This window comes from Elephantulus edwardii, unplaced genomic scaffold (assembly GCF_000299155.1).
Source record: "Elephantulus edwardii isolate Elephantulus edwardi_28Jun2011 unplaced genomic scaffold, EleEdw1.0 scaffold00116, whole genome shotgun sequence".
Taxonomy (NCBI): Eukaryota; Metazoa; Chordata; class Mammalia; order Macroscelidea; family Macroscelididae; genus Elephantulus; species Elephantulus edwardii.
This window is the reverse complement of record NW_006399866.1, coordinates 4,371,708-4,384,203: the sequence shown is the minus strand read 5'-3', so window position 1 is coordinate 4,384,203 and position 12,496 is coordinate 4,371,708. Positions and strand designations below refer to the sequence as shown.

General features: G+C 48.2%; 1 protein-coding gene across 7 annotated transcripts in view; it reads left to right on the top strand.

The window, feature by feature from the left end:
• DNM1 (dynamin 1) overlaps nucleotides 1-12,496 on the top strand; it is a 45,007-nt gene that overhangs the window by 15,335 nt on the left and 17,176 nt on the right. For 5 of the 7 annotated variants that reach the window (XM_006892506.1, XM_006892508.1, XM_006892510.1 and 2 more), the window contains exons 4-11: nucleotides 128-331; nucleotides 629-727; nucleotides 816-976; nucleotides 2,651-2,793; nucleotides 2,950-3,085; nucleotides 3,265-3,332; nucleotides 4,442-4,580; nucleotides 11,145-11,231. In XM_006892506.1, coding sequence (XP_006892568.1) covers nucleotides 128-331; nucleotides 629-727; nucleotides 816-976; nucleotides 2,651-2,793; nucleotides 2,950-3,085; nucleotides 3,265-3,332; nucleotides 4,442-4,580; nucleotides 11,145-11,231 — 1,037 coding nt within the window. Of the gene's footprint in view, nucleotides 1-127; nucleotides 332-628; nucleotides 728-815; nucleotides 977-2,650; nucleotides 2,794-2,949; nucleotides 3,086-3,264; nucleotides 3,333-4,441; nucleotides 4,581-6,158; nucleotides 6,298-11,144; nucleotides 11,232-12,496 lie in introns of all 7 variants that reach the window. The other 2 variants (XM_006892504.1, XM_006892505.1) reach the window with 1 other exon arrangement.

The window sequence follows — 12,496 nt, the reverse complement described above, 5'->3', positions numbered from 1 at the left end:
GGATCGCTCCACCCACTTAGACCAGGCTCCCAATCAGATCCTCCATAAGCTCAGTCTTGGCTCTTAACCCCTCCTACTAATGGCCACGCCTATCATCTTGAACCCACCCTCTCACTATCCTGTCCAGTGCTGAACCTGACCCTGGTGGACCTTCCTGGAATGACGAAGGTCCCAGTGGGGGACCAGCCTGCTGACATCGAGTTCCAGATCCGGGACATGCTCATGCAGTTCGTCACCAAAGAGAACTGCCTCATCCTGGCCGTGTCACCCGCCAACTCTGATCTAGCCAACTCCGATGCCCTCAAGATCGCCAAAGAGGTGGACCCCCAGGGTAGGTCCATCGGACCCAGCTGCCGATGCCAAGGCTCTTAATATCTAAGCATAAGGAAAACCACTGGAAGATTTAAGCAGAATAGTTAGAGAATTAGATTCATGCCATTAAAATTTATTTTGGATACTCTGGAGAGAATGGATGAGGGAGAAAATTGGAAGCAGGCATTTAAGGGAATGAGTAAGAAGAGGGGGAGAGAGTAGGTAGGGATGGTGGAAATGAGATTGCAGTGGAATACATGGAGTCCCATGTGTGTGAAATCAAGCACAGATATGACCCTCCCATCTATCCTCCCAGGTCAACGCACTATTGGGGTCATAACCAAGCTGGACCTGATGGACGAGGGCACAGATGCCCGTGATGTGTTGGAGAATAAACTGCTCCCTCTACGCAGAGGTATGTATGCCAGCCCCCACATGACCCACTGTATTGCCACCTACCCTTTTAGCAATGCTGTTTGCCCTGACCTTGTCTCTGTCCACAGGCTACATTGGAGTGGTCAATCGAAGCCAGAAGGACATTGATGGCAAAAAAGACATCACAGCCGCCTTAGCTGCTGAGCGAAAGTTCTTCCTCTCCCATCCTTCCTACCGCCACTTGGCTGACCGCATGGGCACACCTTACCTTCAGAAGGTCCTCAACCAGGTAGTTGCCCGGTCCAGATGGAGTGGGGCCTGGGGAAATCAGTAAAAAGAGCAGACTAATTCAAGGGTATTTTAAGAGGGTACTTTCTGGGGAGGAGGAGGATGCCTTTGGCCTAGGCAGATCTCCTAGTTCCAAATAAGTGCAAGCGTATCTGACCCATCAGCCCTTAATATGGGATAGAGAAAACTCCCCTGGGTTTGGCTGTGCTGGCTTGAGGAAACTCGCTGCCTGGGAAGAAGGCTACTGCATCTGTTGAGCTGGGAGTGGTCTGCACTGGGCTGAGGTTCTCCTGTCCAAACCACATACTCCACATCTACAAATCCACCCCATCCTGTCTTCCTGTTACTCGCCAGTGTGTAAGTGCACTGTAACCCCTAAAAAAGTTGAGTGGGCTCTCTGCAGTGCACCCAGAGTGGGTGTCGCTGCTCCCCGCTGGCAAACAGACAGCAACAGGTAGTCAGCAGAGCTTAGTTAGCATTTTTGTTATACAAATGGACAAAATGAGGCCCAGAAATGGAAAGCAACTTGTCCACATCACACCCCTGGAGCTTTTGCTGCCTGTTCCCTGACTGTGACCTGCTATGGGAGACCTAGAACTTGTCTCCTGCCTCAAATGTGAGAAAGACCAAGACCTTCTGTGCAGGGTGACACAGCCAAGGGCTTGAGTTTGAGGACGAGAATTGGATTGTTCTCAGCTGAAGACCTTTGTTTCTTCTGGATTAGGGAGAGGCTGATCTGGACACTGGAAGGGAAATCCCAGGAGTTTCTCTAAGATATTTCTCCATCTGGAATAGGGCTTCCAGAACTGTGTGTGTGTGTGTGTGTGTGTGTGTGTGAAGAGAGAGAGAGAAATAATGATACTATAGTGTGATTTAGGAGAGAAGTGGACTATAATGTGATTTAGGAGCAGAAGTGGAGACTCTGGAAGTCACAGACCTGGGTAATCCCACCTTTGTTGCTCACCACTAAGACATTCTCTAGTTCCCTGCCCCTCTATTTTTGTATTTGGAAAATGGTGAAAAAGAAAAACACTTATTTCATGGAATTGTTGTACACCTTCAGGAAGGTGAGGACCTGGTCGGGGTGAACATCAAAACCTTAGGATTACTTTATGGAGCTCTGGGAGTCGCACTGCTAACCCAAGGGCCTTGGCTGCTGGTTTAAATCCATCAAAAACTCCTTAGGAGAAAGACGGACAGTCTCATCCCCTGCAATTCTCAACCTTGGAAACTCAAAGGAGGGTCAGATATGAGTCAGTCATGAGTCAACACTGGCCCTGAGTTGGTTATTTTTAATGGGAAGCTTTAATTCAGGCTGCAAGAAGCAGTCCTCTAGCTGTCTCACCAAAGATTTATTTTATTTGATCCTCCTAATATCTAGAAAAGATTGAATTTGTTAAAAATAAGGTAATTTCATGTAAAAATCCAGATTTCTGGCTTTTGCTGATAATGAAGTTATTCAGTCATTAATTCACTTAATACCCTTTGCGTGCCAGGTCCTGCCCTCAGACAGCTTTCACTCCAGTGGACAGGGCAGCACTGTGCAGGGCTGTGGCTGCCCAATAGCACTCCTTCCCCACTTCCATGTGAGCCCCTGGCATCCTGCCCCTGCTTGACTCTCTGGACATCTGGGTCTGTGACCATGATCTTAACCTTTCCTCACCCTCACTCCCAGCAACTAACAAACCACATCCGGGACACGCTGCCAGGGCTGCGGAACAAGCTGCAGAGCCAGCTGCTGTCCATCGAGAAGGAGGTGGATGAGTACAAGAACTTCCGCCCTGATGACCCATCAAGAAAGACCAAGGCGCTGCTTCAGTGAGGCCCTCCCTGACCCCAAAATCAAGACGGCTGACAGACCATCCTCCCACCCCTCACATGCACATCTCAGCACCATCCTCAGCTTGGGGGCTCTCCCAGGGTACCCTTGATGGACTGCTTCTGCCCACTCAGGCCATATCACTCTCTTTCCAGGATGGTCCAGCAGTTTGCTGTAGACTTTGAGAAACGCATCGAGGGCTCAGGAGACCAGATTGACACCTATGAACTGTCGGGAGGAGCCCGCATCAACCGAATCTTCCATGAACGCTTTCCCTTTGAGCTGGTCAAGGTAGGGAAAGATTCCAAGTCCCATCAGCTCCAGGGGAAAAAAGGCTTAGAACCATCCCGAGAAGGAGAGCTTCAGTCTCTCACTCACCTTTGAAGACCATTATAGAACCTCAAGTCTGTCATGACCTCCCAAGTGTCAGTGACAGGCTTTGACCAGCCATTTCTCTGTTCTCCACACAGATGGAGTTTGATGAAAAGGAACTTCGCAGGGAGATCAGCTATGCCATCAAGAATATCCATGGCATTAGGCACGTATTGGGACTGGGAATGGGGGGCTGAACCTCAGAAGGCAAGAGGGTCTAGCTCAGCGGCACAGGGAATGATAAAGTGGGCTTCTGTCAGAAGGACCCTAGAAGGCTGGTCCCTAGACCCCTCAACCTTGACTTTCTGGTTCCCTTTTGACAGGCCCCAGCTGGGAATGGCAGGTGAGAGGCCTGGGCCACCTCTCTTCCTGCAACCTGCTGCCCCCTCTTTCTGTCCCTGGGAACAAGGTCTAGTGGCAGAGCCCAGGGCACAGATACAGGGAGGCATGCTCTGGGGGTGAGCTGCCTACTCATCCCCTGGGTGAGAGAGAGCTCTACCCAGCCCCACACAGGAGGGACAGAAAAGGTGCCCAAACCATTGGGTGAGACCTGGTAGGAGCTTATAGCTATTGGTCTATGTTCCTGGGTGATGTCACCAAAGGGTGAGTCCACTCAACTCTCCAGACCTTCCTAGGTACCCATTACCTCAATCCTATTCCAATTTGTATCCCTCCTTTCAGCCAACTACACAGTCCTTGGATCAAGAAGGGGGATTGGGAAGTAGACTTCCCCAGTCTTATGTTCTTTAAAACACCTTTCCCCTGAACCCCTTTCCAGAATTGCATTGTGTTCATTCAACAAAAATGATTTTGAAGCACTTACTATGTATCAGGCACTAAATAAGACCCAAATATCCTTGGTTTCACACAGGTTCCATTCCAAAGTTTGGAATTTCCACGCTGATAAGTGCATTGGCCAAAATATAGGGTTGGGGGTGGGGGATACCGCTCTCTTAATCTTAAAATAAAATGCTCTATTCCTGGAAAAGCCCCTAAGGCAATTTTCAAGTCATCTCTGGCTCTCCAATCTTTTCTATAAACAGAATCCTAAGTGAAAGCACAACATCTAAAACAGACCCCCAAAGAACACAGATTGAAAACCCCTCATTACATTACACCTGATCTATTTTACCGATGGGAACACTGAGGCCCAGAGAGGGGTAGTGGGAGGACCCTGTGGGTGGAACTCAGGGGTTCGGGGAGGAGCCCTGGCCTGGCACTCTTGGCAGGAGCCAGCCTGTGACACTGTGCCCTTCTCCCACTCCGGGCGTTCAGAACGGGGCTGTTCACCCCAGACATGGCCTTTGAGACCATTGTGAAAAAGCAGGTGAAGAAGATCCGAGAACCGTGTCTCAAGTGTGTGGACATGGTTATCTCGGAGCTAATCAGCACCGTTAGACAGTGCACCAAGAAGGTAACCCAGCGGCCCGGGCCAGTCCTGCCTACGCCCCACCCTGCACTGCTGCCAGGCACCCCTTCCCCGTGTCCCCCACTGCCTCCTTGGTAGCATGTACAGACCCCAGCGGGGTGGGGGAGGCAGCCTTCCATGGACCAGGAGAAGAGGACCCTTTGAGGGGACCTCATCCACCGCCCTGGCCCCCAGGCCCAGAAGACCTGAAGGGATAGTCATTGGTAAGACCTGTGCAATGAAGGCTGGCTGTTTACTTTGAGCTCTCAGCTCAGGGAGATGAGGTTTGAGGGGATCCTGAAGTTCCTTCCTGCCCTCAGAGGTGGTGTCCCTTGGGGACTCCAGGGACCAAGTCTTAGGGACACTTTGGCCCAAGAAACAGATAAGCCACCAGCCCTTCTTGGGAATTTTCAGAACCTGGGAAGCCTGAGTGTGCACAGGACCCAGGTCTAGCAGGCACTCTGACTCCCCACTGCCCTTCATCCTCTCCATCCACTCCACCTTCACTCAGGACCCTCCCTTCCCTGCCATCCACATCTAGCCTTCCAGAAACACAGCCCTCTCCCATTTGCCACCTCATCTTACCCTCACAGAACCATGTGAGGAGGATAGAGCAGGGAGGATGACGCCCATTTCACAGCAGGAACACTGATGCACAGATCAAATTATTTACTCACGGTCATGCAGAAGGAACATAACTGTTATTCAAAAGCAGAACTTTGGACCCCAAGCCCAGTGCTCCATTGATTCCCCCCACAGCCTCCCTACCTCTCCCCTCCCCACTGCTGTCCTAGCCCCTCTTTATTGCCACCTGCACTCTTTCTGTCTTTCTTCTGTCTTTCTGAGCTGAGTTCCTCCATGCACCTTTGGAGGAGAGCTAGGGAATGTCCCTTAAGGAGAAATACAGAGGCAGGAGTATATCAGAGAGCTGGAGAATGGTGGTCAGACTTCAGCACTGCAACTCCAGGAGGCACTATCTGCACTGTAGTCTGTGTGAATAAAGCCTCCTGGAGTCATGCAGTCCCCAGCCTGGGCAACTAGACAAAACAACCCTGGTAATATGGGGGTGGTGCTGGAGGCTTTGAAGTTAGAATAAAGTGAGTGAAAGGGGAACTGGGAAACCTAGAATTGAGCAGGATTGGTGGGTGGGGTGTTTGCCTTGTCCTAGTCTTGAGTCAGCCCTTTAGGAGGACCCAAAGCTATGGACAAAGATGGCTGCTTTCCATAGATGGAAAAGGAAGCCTGACCCAGGGTAGTTAAGGAGTGGAGGGGAGATAGTGGAACCCTGGGAACTCATGAAGGTGTATGAAGCAAGGACTTGGTTCTTCAGACCCTCCAACCTTACCCACCAAACCATGGGGTGCTTGGCTGCACCTGGGAGATGCCCACCCTGGGTGGTGGTAGGGAGGGCCTAGCCCCACACTCACATTGTCTTCTGTTCTCTTTCTCTGTGTCGGTGTTTCTCTGTCCCCCCCATGTCCCATGCCATCCTTCCCACCTCCCAACCTCACTTGGCTTTCACTCTCCTCTTCCTTCCTGCCCTTGGCTGTTCCTCTTCTGTCCCCTCCTCCTCCCTGGGTGCAGGACGGGCCTCTTCACACCTGACCTCGCTTTTGAAGCCACAGTGAAAAAACAGGTGCAGAAGCTCAAAGAGCCCAGTATCAAGTGTGTGGATATGGTAGTCAGTGAGCTCACGGCCACCATCAGAAAGTGTAGCGAAAAGGTATGATGGCGGCCTGGGCTGGGCGGGGACTAGTTGTCCCTTTCTCATGGCCACAGCTTCCTGTGGGCAGAAGCATCTGCTGAGCAGGGCTGGCAGCCCCTTGGCCACTCACTGTGGACCCAGACACCTATGTGGGCTGGCTGATTCCTGGCCCTAATATTTCATCCAACTTGTAGCTTTGTGCCAACTTGCTCTTAATCTCTTTAGGGCCCCATCCCTGCTGAGTCAAGCATCCTCAGTGGTCATATCCCCCAATAATGACAATAAGAGGAAGGATGTTAAGGAATGACAGCTGTTTACTGAGTACCTACTATGTGCCAAGCATTGGGCTAAATGCCTACCCTTATTGTCTGACTTAATCCTTTCAGCAACCTTAAGAAGTGAGTAATATTGTTACTCCAATTTTACAGATGGCAAAACTGAGTCTCATGGGAAAGATAATATACTCAGGATCCCACAGCTAGGAAGTAACAGAGTAAGATTCAGATTTATGGAGGCCAAGGGAAAGGGTCTAAGGACAGAGCCTATTGGGAAGGGGCGGGGGGTGGAGTGTGGGCAGCTATCTTGGCCCTTCAAAATCAATTTGTCTAAAAGCATATTTAAAGTCTTCACTTTACAGTAATCCATGTATGTGAGGCAGGATCAGCCTCCTTTGAGCTGTTTGTGTGACCTTTTAGGTATCTTTTTCCAGCTTGTTCTCACAAATAGGGCCTTTTAAGGATTTAACCCAGTTCACCTGAAGCATTCCTCTTTTATTTGAATCAGATTCCAACTAAATCAAAGTCTCGAGGGGAGTCCCCTACCTTACCTATATCTGAGAAGTTCCCCATGCTGGGGAATGGGGTAGAGATGAGGAGATGTCTGCTTTAACGTCCTGTTTTCAATAAGTACCTTCGTTTTCATGGCTCATACACAATTGGTCATGTCAACTCCTTTCACAGTCCTATCTCTCTTTTCTAGACATCTCTGTGTCTAGTGGAGCTAGAGTAAGAGTTAATACCCAACTAGTGTCTATTCCAAGACACTGAAATAAAACTTAAACTGGATTCTGTATTGCTTTGGTATTTGTTGTGACATCTAAACTATAGTCACATTAGATCATGAATGCTAAAAAAAATCTTTTTTGTGTTAAACTGTAAAATATGGAGTTTATTTTAAGCTGCTTCAAACCCTTTTACAAAAAGAAGACAGACTACAATTGAATTAAAAAGAAAATACTGAGTTGATTTTTAATTGTAGAAATAATACATTCCCATAAAGGAAATACAGAAAATGCCCAAGAGGAAAAAAGAAACAATCCTCTCTCTCTTTCCAGAAAGCCACTACTAGAGATATTGTTTATTTCCTTCAAGTATATCCTTTCTTGTTTTTTAAATACACACCTTTTTAAAAAATTAATTTATTAATATTGATTTTTGTCCTGATCATATATGATTTTTAGGAAAATACTCAACACAGAGAGAGTAAAAGGTCCTCATAATCCCATAGGCCTCTAGATAGTGACCACTAGCATGACATCCTTTCCAGCTAGCTAGTTGAAAACACACAACAACTACATGAGATCACACTCTACACACTGGTCCATGAACTCTCATTTTTGCCTGAGTGAGCAGTGTGTTGAGGAATCTGTTTTGCTACAGATAGATGAAGTCATATTCTTAATGATCCAATCACATTTGATGAGAGAGAGGTACTGTAATTTACATTCTCAGTATCCTATTGTCTTTTAGGTTATTTCCATTTTTTTCCTCTTTTATAATCAATACCATAGTTAGCATTCTGCAACTATATTTTTAGTAGGTGTCTCCTATCTCTACGTTAAATTTCTAGATGTCATTTGCCTGAGCAATGATATAAACATTTACAATACTGGAAACATCTACAACATGGCCCTTCAAAAAGTTTTCATGAAAATATTATACTCCTTCAAATCCTGCTCCCACATATAGATTTGTTTATTTTGCAAATAGATCAGTCCTCTATTTTTTCTCTTAATAATATGTATATTTTATTACTGCACAGATTACATAATTTTAAATGATTATCTGATAGCTTTGACTATGTGTGTACTGTTAAATCGGATCTGACTGGTACAAGAAGAGATTGGCTCTCCTTCTCCAGCAGAGCACCTGGTGGATTTGAACCACATAACTCTGGGGTTGCAGTGCAGCTTCTTGCCACTAGGCCACCAGAGATCCCTGGATTTATCATTGTTTATTTAACTACTAAGAGCCCTGGTGGCTCAGTGGTTAAGTGCTCAGCTGGCTGACTAAGGGGTTAATGATTCAAACCCACCAGCAGCTCCATAGAAGGAAGATGTGGCTGTTAGCATAATGAGAACAACCTTGGAAACTGGACAGTTGACTGTGCCCTGTATGGTCAATCTGAATTGGAATTGGCTGGACAGTGAGAAGAATGAATTTACCTGTTTTCCCATTTAGACTAGCTCCAATTTTGTAGTATTATAAACAACCTGGGAATTAACATCTTTGTGTATGAAGAGTTTTACTTTTCTCTATTTAGGATTCCATAGGATAGATCCCAAAAAGATAAATTTAGTAGATAGAAACATTATTAACATGCATTCTAAAAGAAGTCATTTTTTCCCTTTTGTATATGGTAAAATTTTAAAAACAATCCCAGTCTCCATCAGAAGGCATTTGATTAACTCAGACAATGAAACACTACAGCCAGTAAGAAGGGCAAGGCATATTTATTTTCTACTTACATGTCTCTGCACAACACATTGCCTCTAAGGGCGGGCTCCAGGCTGGCCACACTGGTCAGCCTTCCACTCCTGATTGAGGAGAAAAGGATTGAGAGAGAAAAGTTCCATTTTAAAAACTGGCTACAAATTCTGGAAATGCTCGGAGGCAACCAGAATGGAAAAAGATGCTCAAAGGGAACATAACTTCTTAATGGGGCCAGGGTTGCTCTGTCATGTGTGACTCGTGGAAATCTTGAGAAATGGAACATCCAGGCGGTTAGTGGGAGAATTGGTTATGCTCTTTGGCAAACTGCTGCCTCCTCCTCTATTTCCCCTCCATTATTGTTCCCTCTTCACCCCTGGGAGAGGGAAAGTGCTTGAGACAACCTTCAAAATTGGCTTTTGGTGGTAGTTGCTCAAGGGACTATGGGCTTCAGTGGGCACCCACACCCAGTATTTTTAACCCCATGGTCTCAGGCTGACCCCCTCCCAGGTCCCCTGTGCTTGGCCACCCCTTGGCATAGCAACAGACTGGGCAGGATGTGGTTATCTCCCAGTGTCTGCCTCCCCTGGGCTGGCGTCCAGGACTGTGCTTCCTCCCTATCTTCCTGCCTTCTTTGGTGTTCTTCTCATTTCCTTGGCTTCCATATTGCCATCCAAATCACCACCTTTGCCTGTTACTCAGGCACAACCCTCAAAGCTCTCTTCCCATATAGGAGGACCCACCGAAGGGGCCTGGCCCAGCCATGGGGATGGGGACAAGGGGAGGTTCTAGCTTTGTCTGAGTCCCACATGGAGAGTGAGGAGGGAGAGCCGCCAGTAATGGCAGTCCCTCTAGACAGGCTCCTGTATCTCATGAAGCTCAATGTATCCTCCCCAGGGAGGAGCTGGTTTATGAGCCAGAGGGCAGAGTAACAGAACACATGCCTTCTCAGCATAGCAAGGAGGGCCAAGACATCCATCCTTCATTCATTCTCTCATTCCTTTCAACATACCTTGGGAGAGCAGGAGCAGTGTGCCTCACTCTGTCCCTGTCTCCAGGTCCGACAGACAGAGGAGCAAGCAAGCAATTAGGACTCAGTTTGATAAGCAAAGGAGAGGGGATCTTGGGGCAATGGAACAGGCTTTCCGAAGGACATGGTATCCAGTGGAGTCCAGAAAAAGTCAATCTGGGCCTGTCTAGAGCTTGACTGAGCTGAGGACAAAGGTCACAAGCAGAGGGAGAAGGCATTGAATCAACTTCACCCTCAGTTCTTGAACATTGGGGAGAGTTGGGTACTGCCGAGCTCCACCCCAAAGGAGGTTTTGTGGGCAGCTCAAAGTTGGAGGCAGATGCGATTGGAGGGTGATGGTGCCAGACAGGGGCATGCAGAGGGAGGTAGAACTAAGTGGGATCTGCCAGGAGGGCTGGGGGTCCAGCTAGGCCCCGCGGGGTACTGATCATGCTGCTGGCACCTACCTCCGCATGCTACCCCTGCCCCATGCCTCTCGTGCCTGTGCCTGTGGCTCCTGCATGTCGTTTTGTGTGACTGGTGGTTCCCCTCTGCCTACTCTCCAGCTCTGGCAAGAGCATTGCCTGTCTTCAGCCTGATTCACGAGGCCAGTTGGCACCTTGAGCCCTTTCCACCCTCCATTCCTCCTGGACTAGAGTCTGGAGGCTGTTCCCTGCCTGATCCTCCTGCCTAACTATGCCCTGACATCCTTAGTATAGGCTGGGGTAGCCCTGATGGCTAGAGAAAGCCTTGGAAGCCAACAGTCTCCTAAAGGCCTCAGTAGAATGTCTGTTTCTAAGGTGGCTTCTATCAACATGGTGACCAAAAAAGCAGGCTGGTTCCCAAGGCATTTCTCCCCATGGGAACTGCCCTTTCCCTCTGAAGTTGGCCAGGGTAGGCCAGTGAAGAGGGTTCTGGAACCAGGAAGACCCTTGGATTGCTGTTTGGAACTTAGCTCTCAGGGGGAAAGAGTGACAGTGGCTGGGTGCCATCAGCTTCCTGGCATCCCAGGTCTCTCTCTCCTCATGGGCATTGTATGTGCCTCCCACCCCATAGCCCCTGGAACCCTGGGCTTGGGCAGGGTTGGGATGCCCCCTGCCCAAGCCCCCCTGTGTACGTGGTTCTCTTCCCTCCTGTCCACCCCATAGCTCCAGCAATACCCCCGGCTGAGGGAGGAGATGGAGCGCATTGTGACCACTCATATCCGGGAGCGTGAGGGTCGGACCAAGGAGCAGGTGAGGCCCACCCATCCCCATCCCCATCCTGGCTAGCCTTGCCATCCATTCCTATCCTTGGGCTCTGTCCCTCTTCCCATGGGCCCTTCTCTGTCTCACTCCCCTCATAGTCCCTGTTTCCCTTTCTTCCTCTGTCCTCCACTCACTGGAAGTCTGCCTGTTTTGCCATTTCTTTCTAGGTCTCTCTGTCTCCCTGCATGCTGTTTCCCTGAATCACCTTACATCCCTCCTTTAATATAGTCATTCATCAAATATTCATCCATTCAGCCACAAGTAAATTCCTTGAACACTGCCTCAGATCTCAGAGGCGCTGACTAGCCCAGTCATGGCCCTGAGAAAGCTTTGTCATCTCTGTCACCTCACGGTCTGTCCCTACCTATGGCGCCTATTCCTACATATCCCCTCTCTATAAGAGTACTTTCTCCAAGCACTCATGTTTCTGTTGTTGACATTATCTTAAAATCCTTATTGATCTTTTTCCCTCCCTCATTATGAAAGTAATAAATAACAAATCATTAAATCAAGATTGCAATTCAACTATCCCTCCCTTGGGAAGGAGCCCTGGTAGCACAGTGGTTAAGCACTCAACTGCTAATGGAAAGGTTAGTAGTTCAGACCCACCCAGTGGCTCTATAGAAGAACGATCTAGTGATGGGTTTGAAGACCCCAAGGAGCAGATCTACTATGCTGCATGGGTTTACTGTGAGTGGGAATTGATTTTGATTCCAGATCACATGAGACCCACAAGACCCCCATTCATTCTCCCCTATTCCTCATTCCCTGTCTGAGGTAATCAGTACTAACAGGGTGGTGTGCTTTCTTCCAGATATTTTTCTAGGACCTCGTGTAAACACACACACACACATACTCACTTTCTCTCTCAGAGTATTCTATACTTAGTTTAAGGAATCCTAACCCTGCTGTGCCTTGCCTTTTTTTTCCCCTAACGATAATCATTAGTACCTAACATCTAGAAACTAACATTGTTTAAGCATAAATTACTCATCAGATACGTGACCTGCCTCATCTTATTGCCTTTTTACCAGTCTCTATGAGACAGAAACTCTCCAGGTTTAGAACCTGAGGCTCAGTGAGGACCACCCCCAGTTTCACAGTAAGCACTGGGGTCTGGGTTTCAGCCTGACAGTATTCAGTCAGAACTTTCCCCTTATCACAACACAATTACAAATCCCTCTGGCATAACCATTTTATAAAGGTGAATCCTTCCATTACCAGAATATTGAACTCTTCATTCTTACAAACAG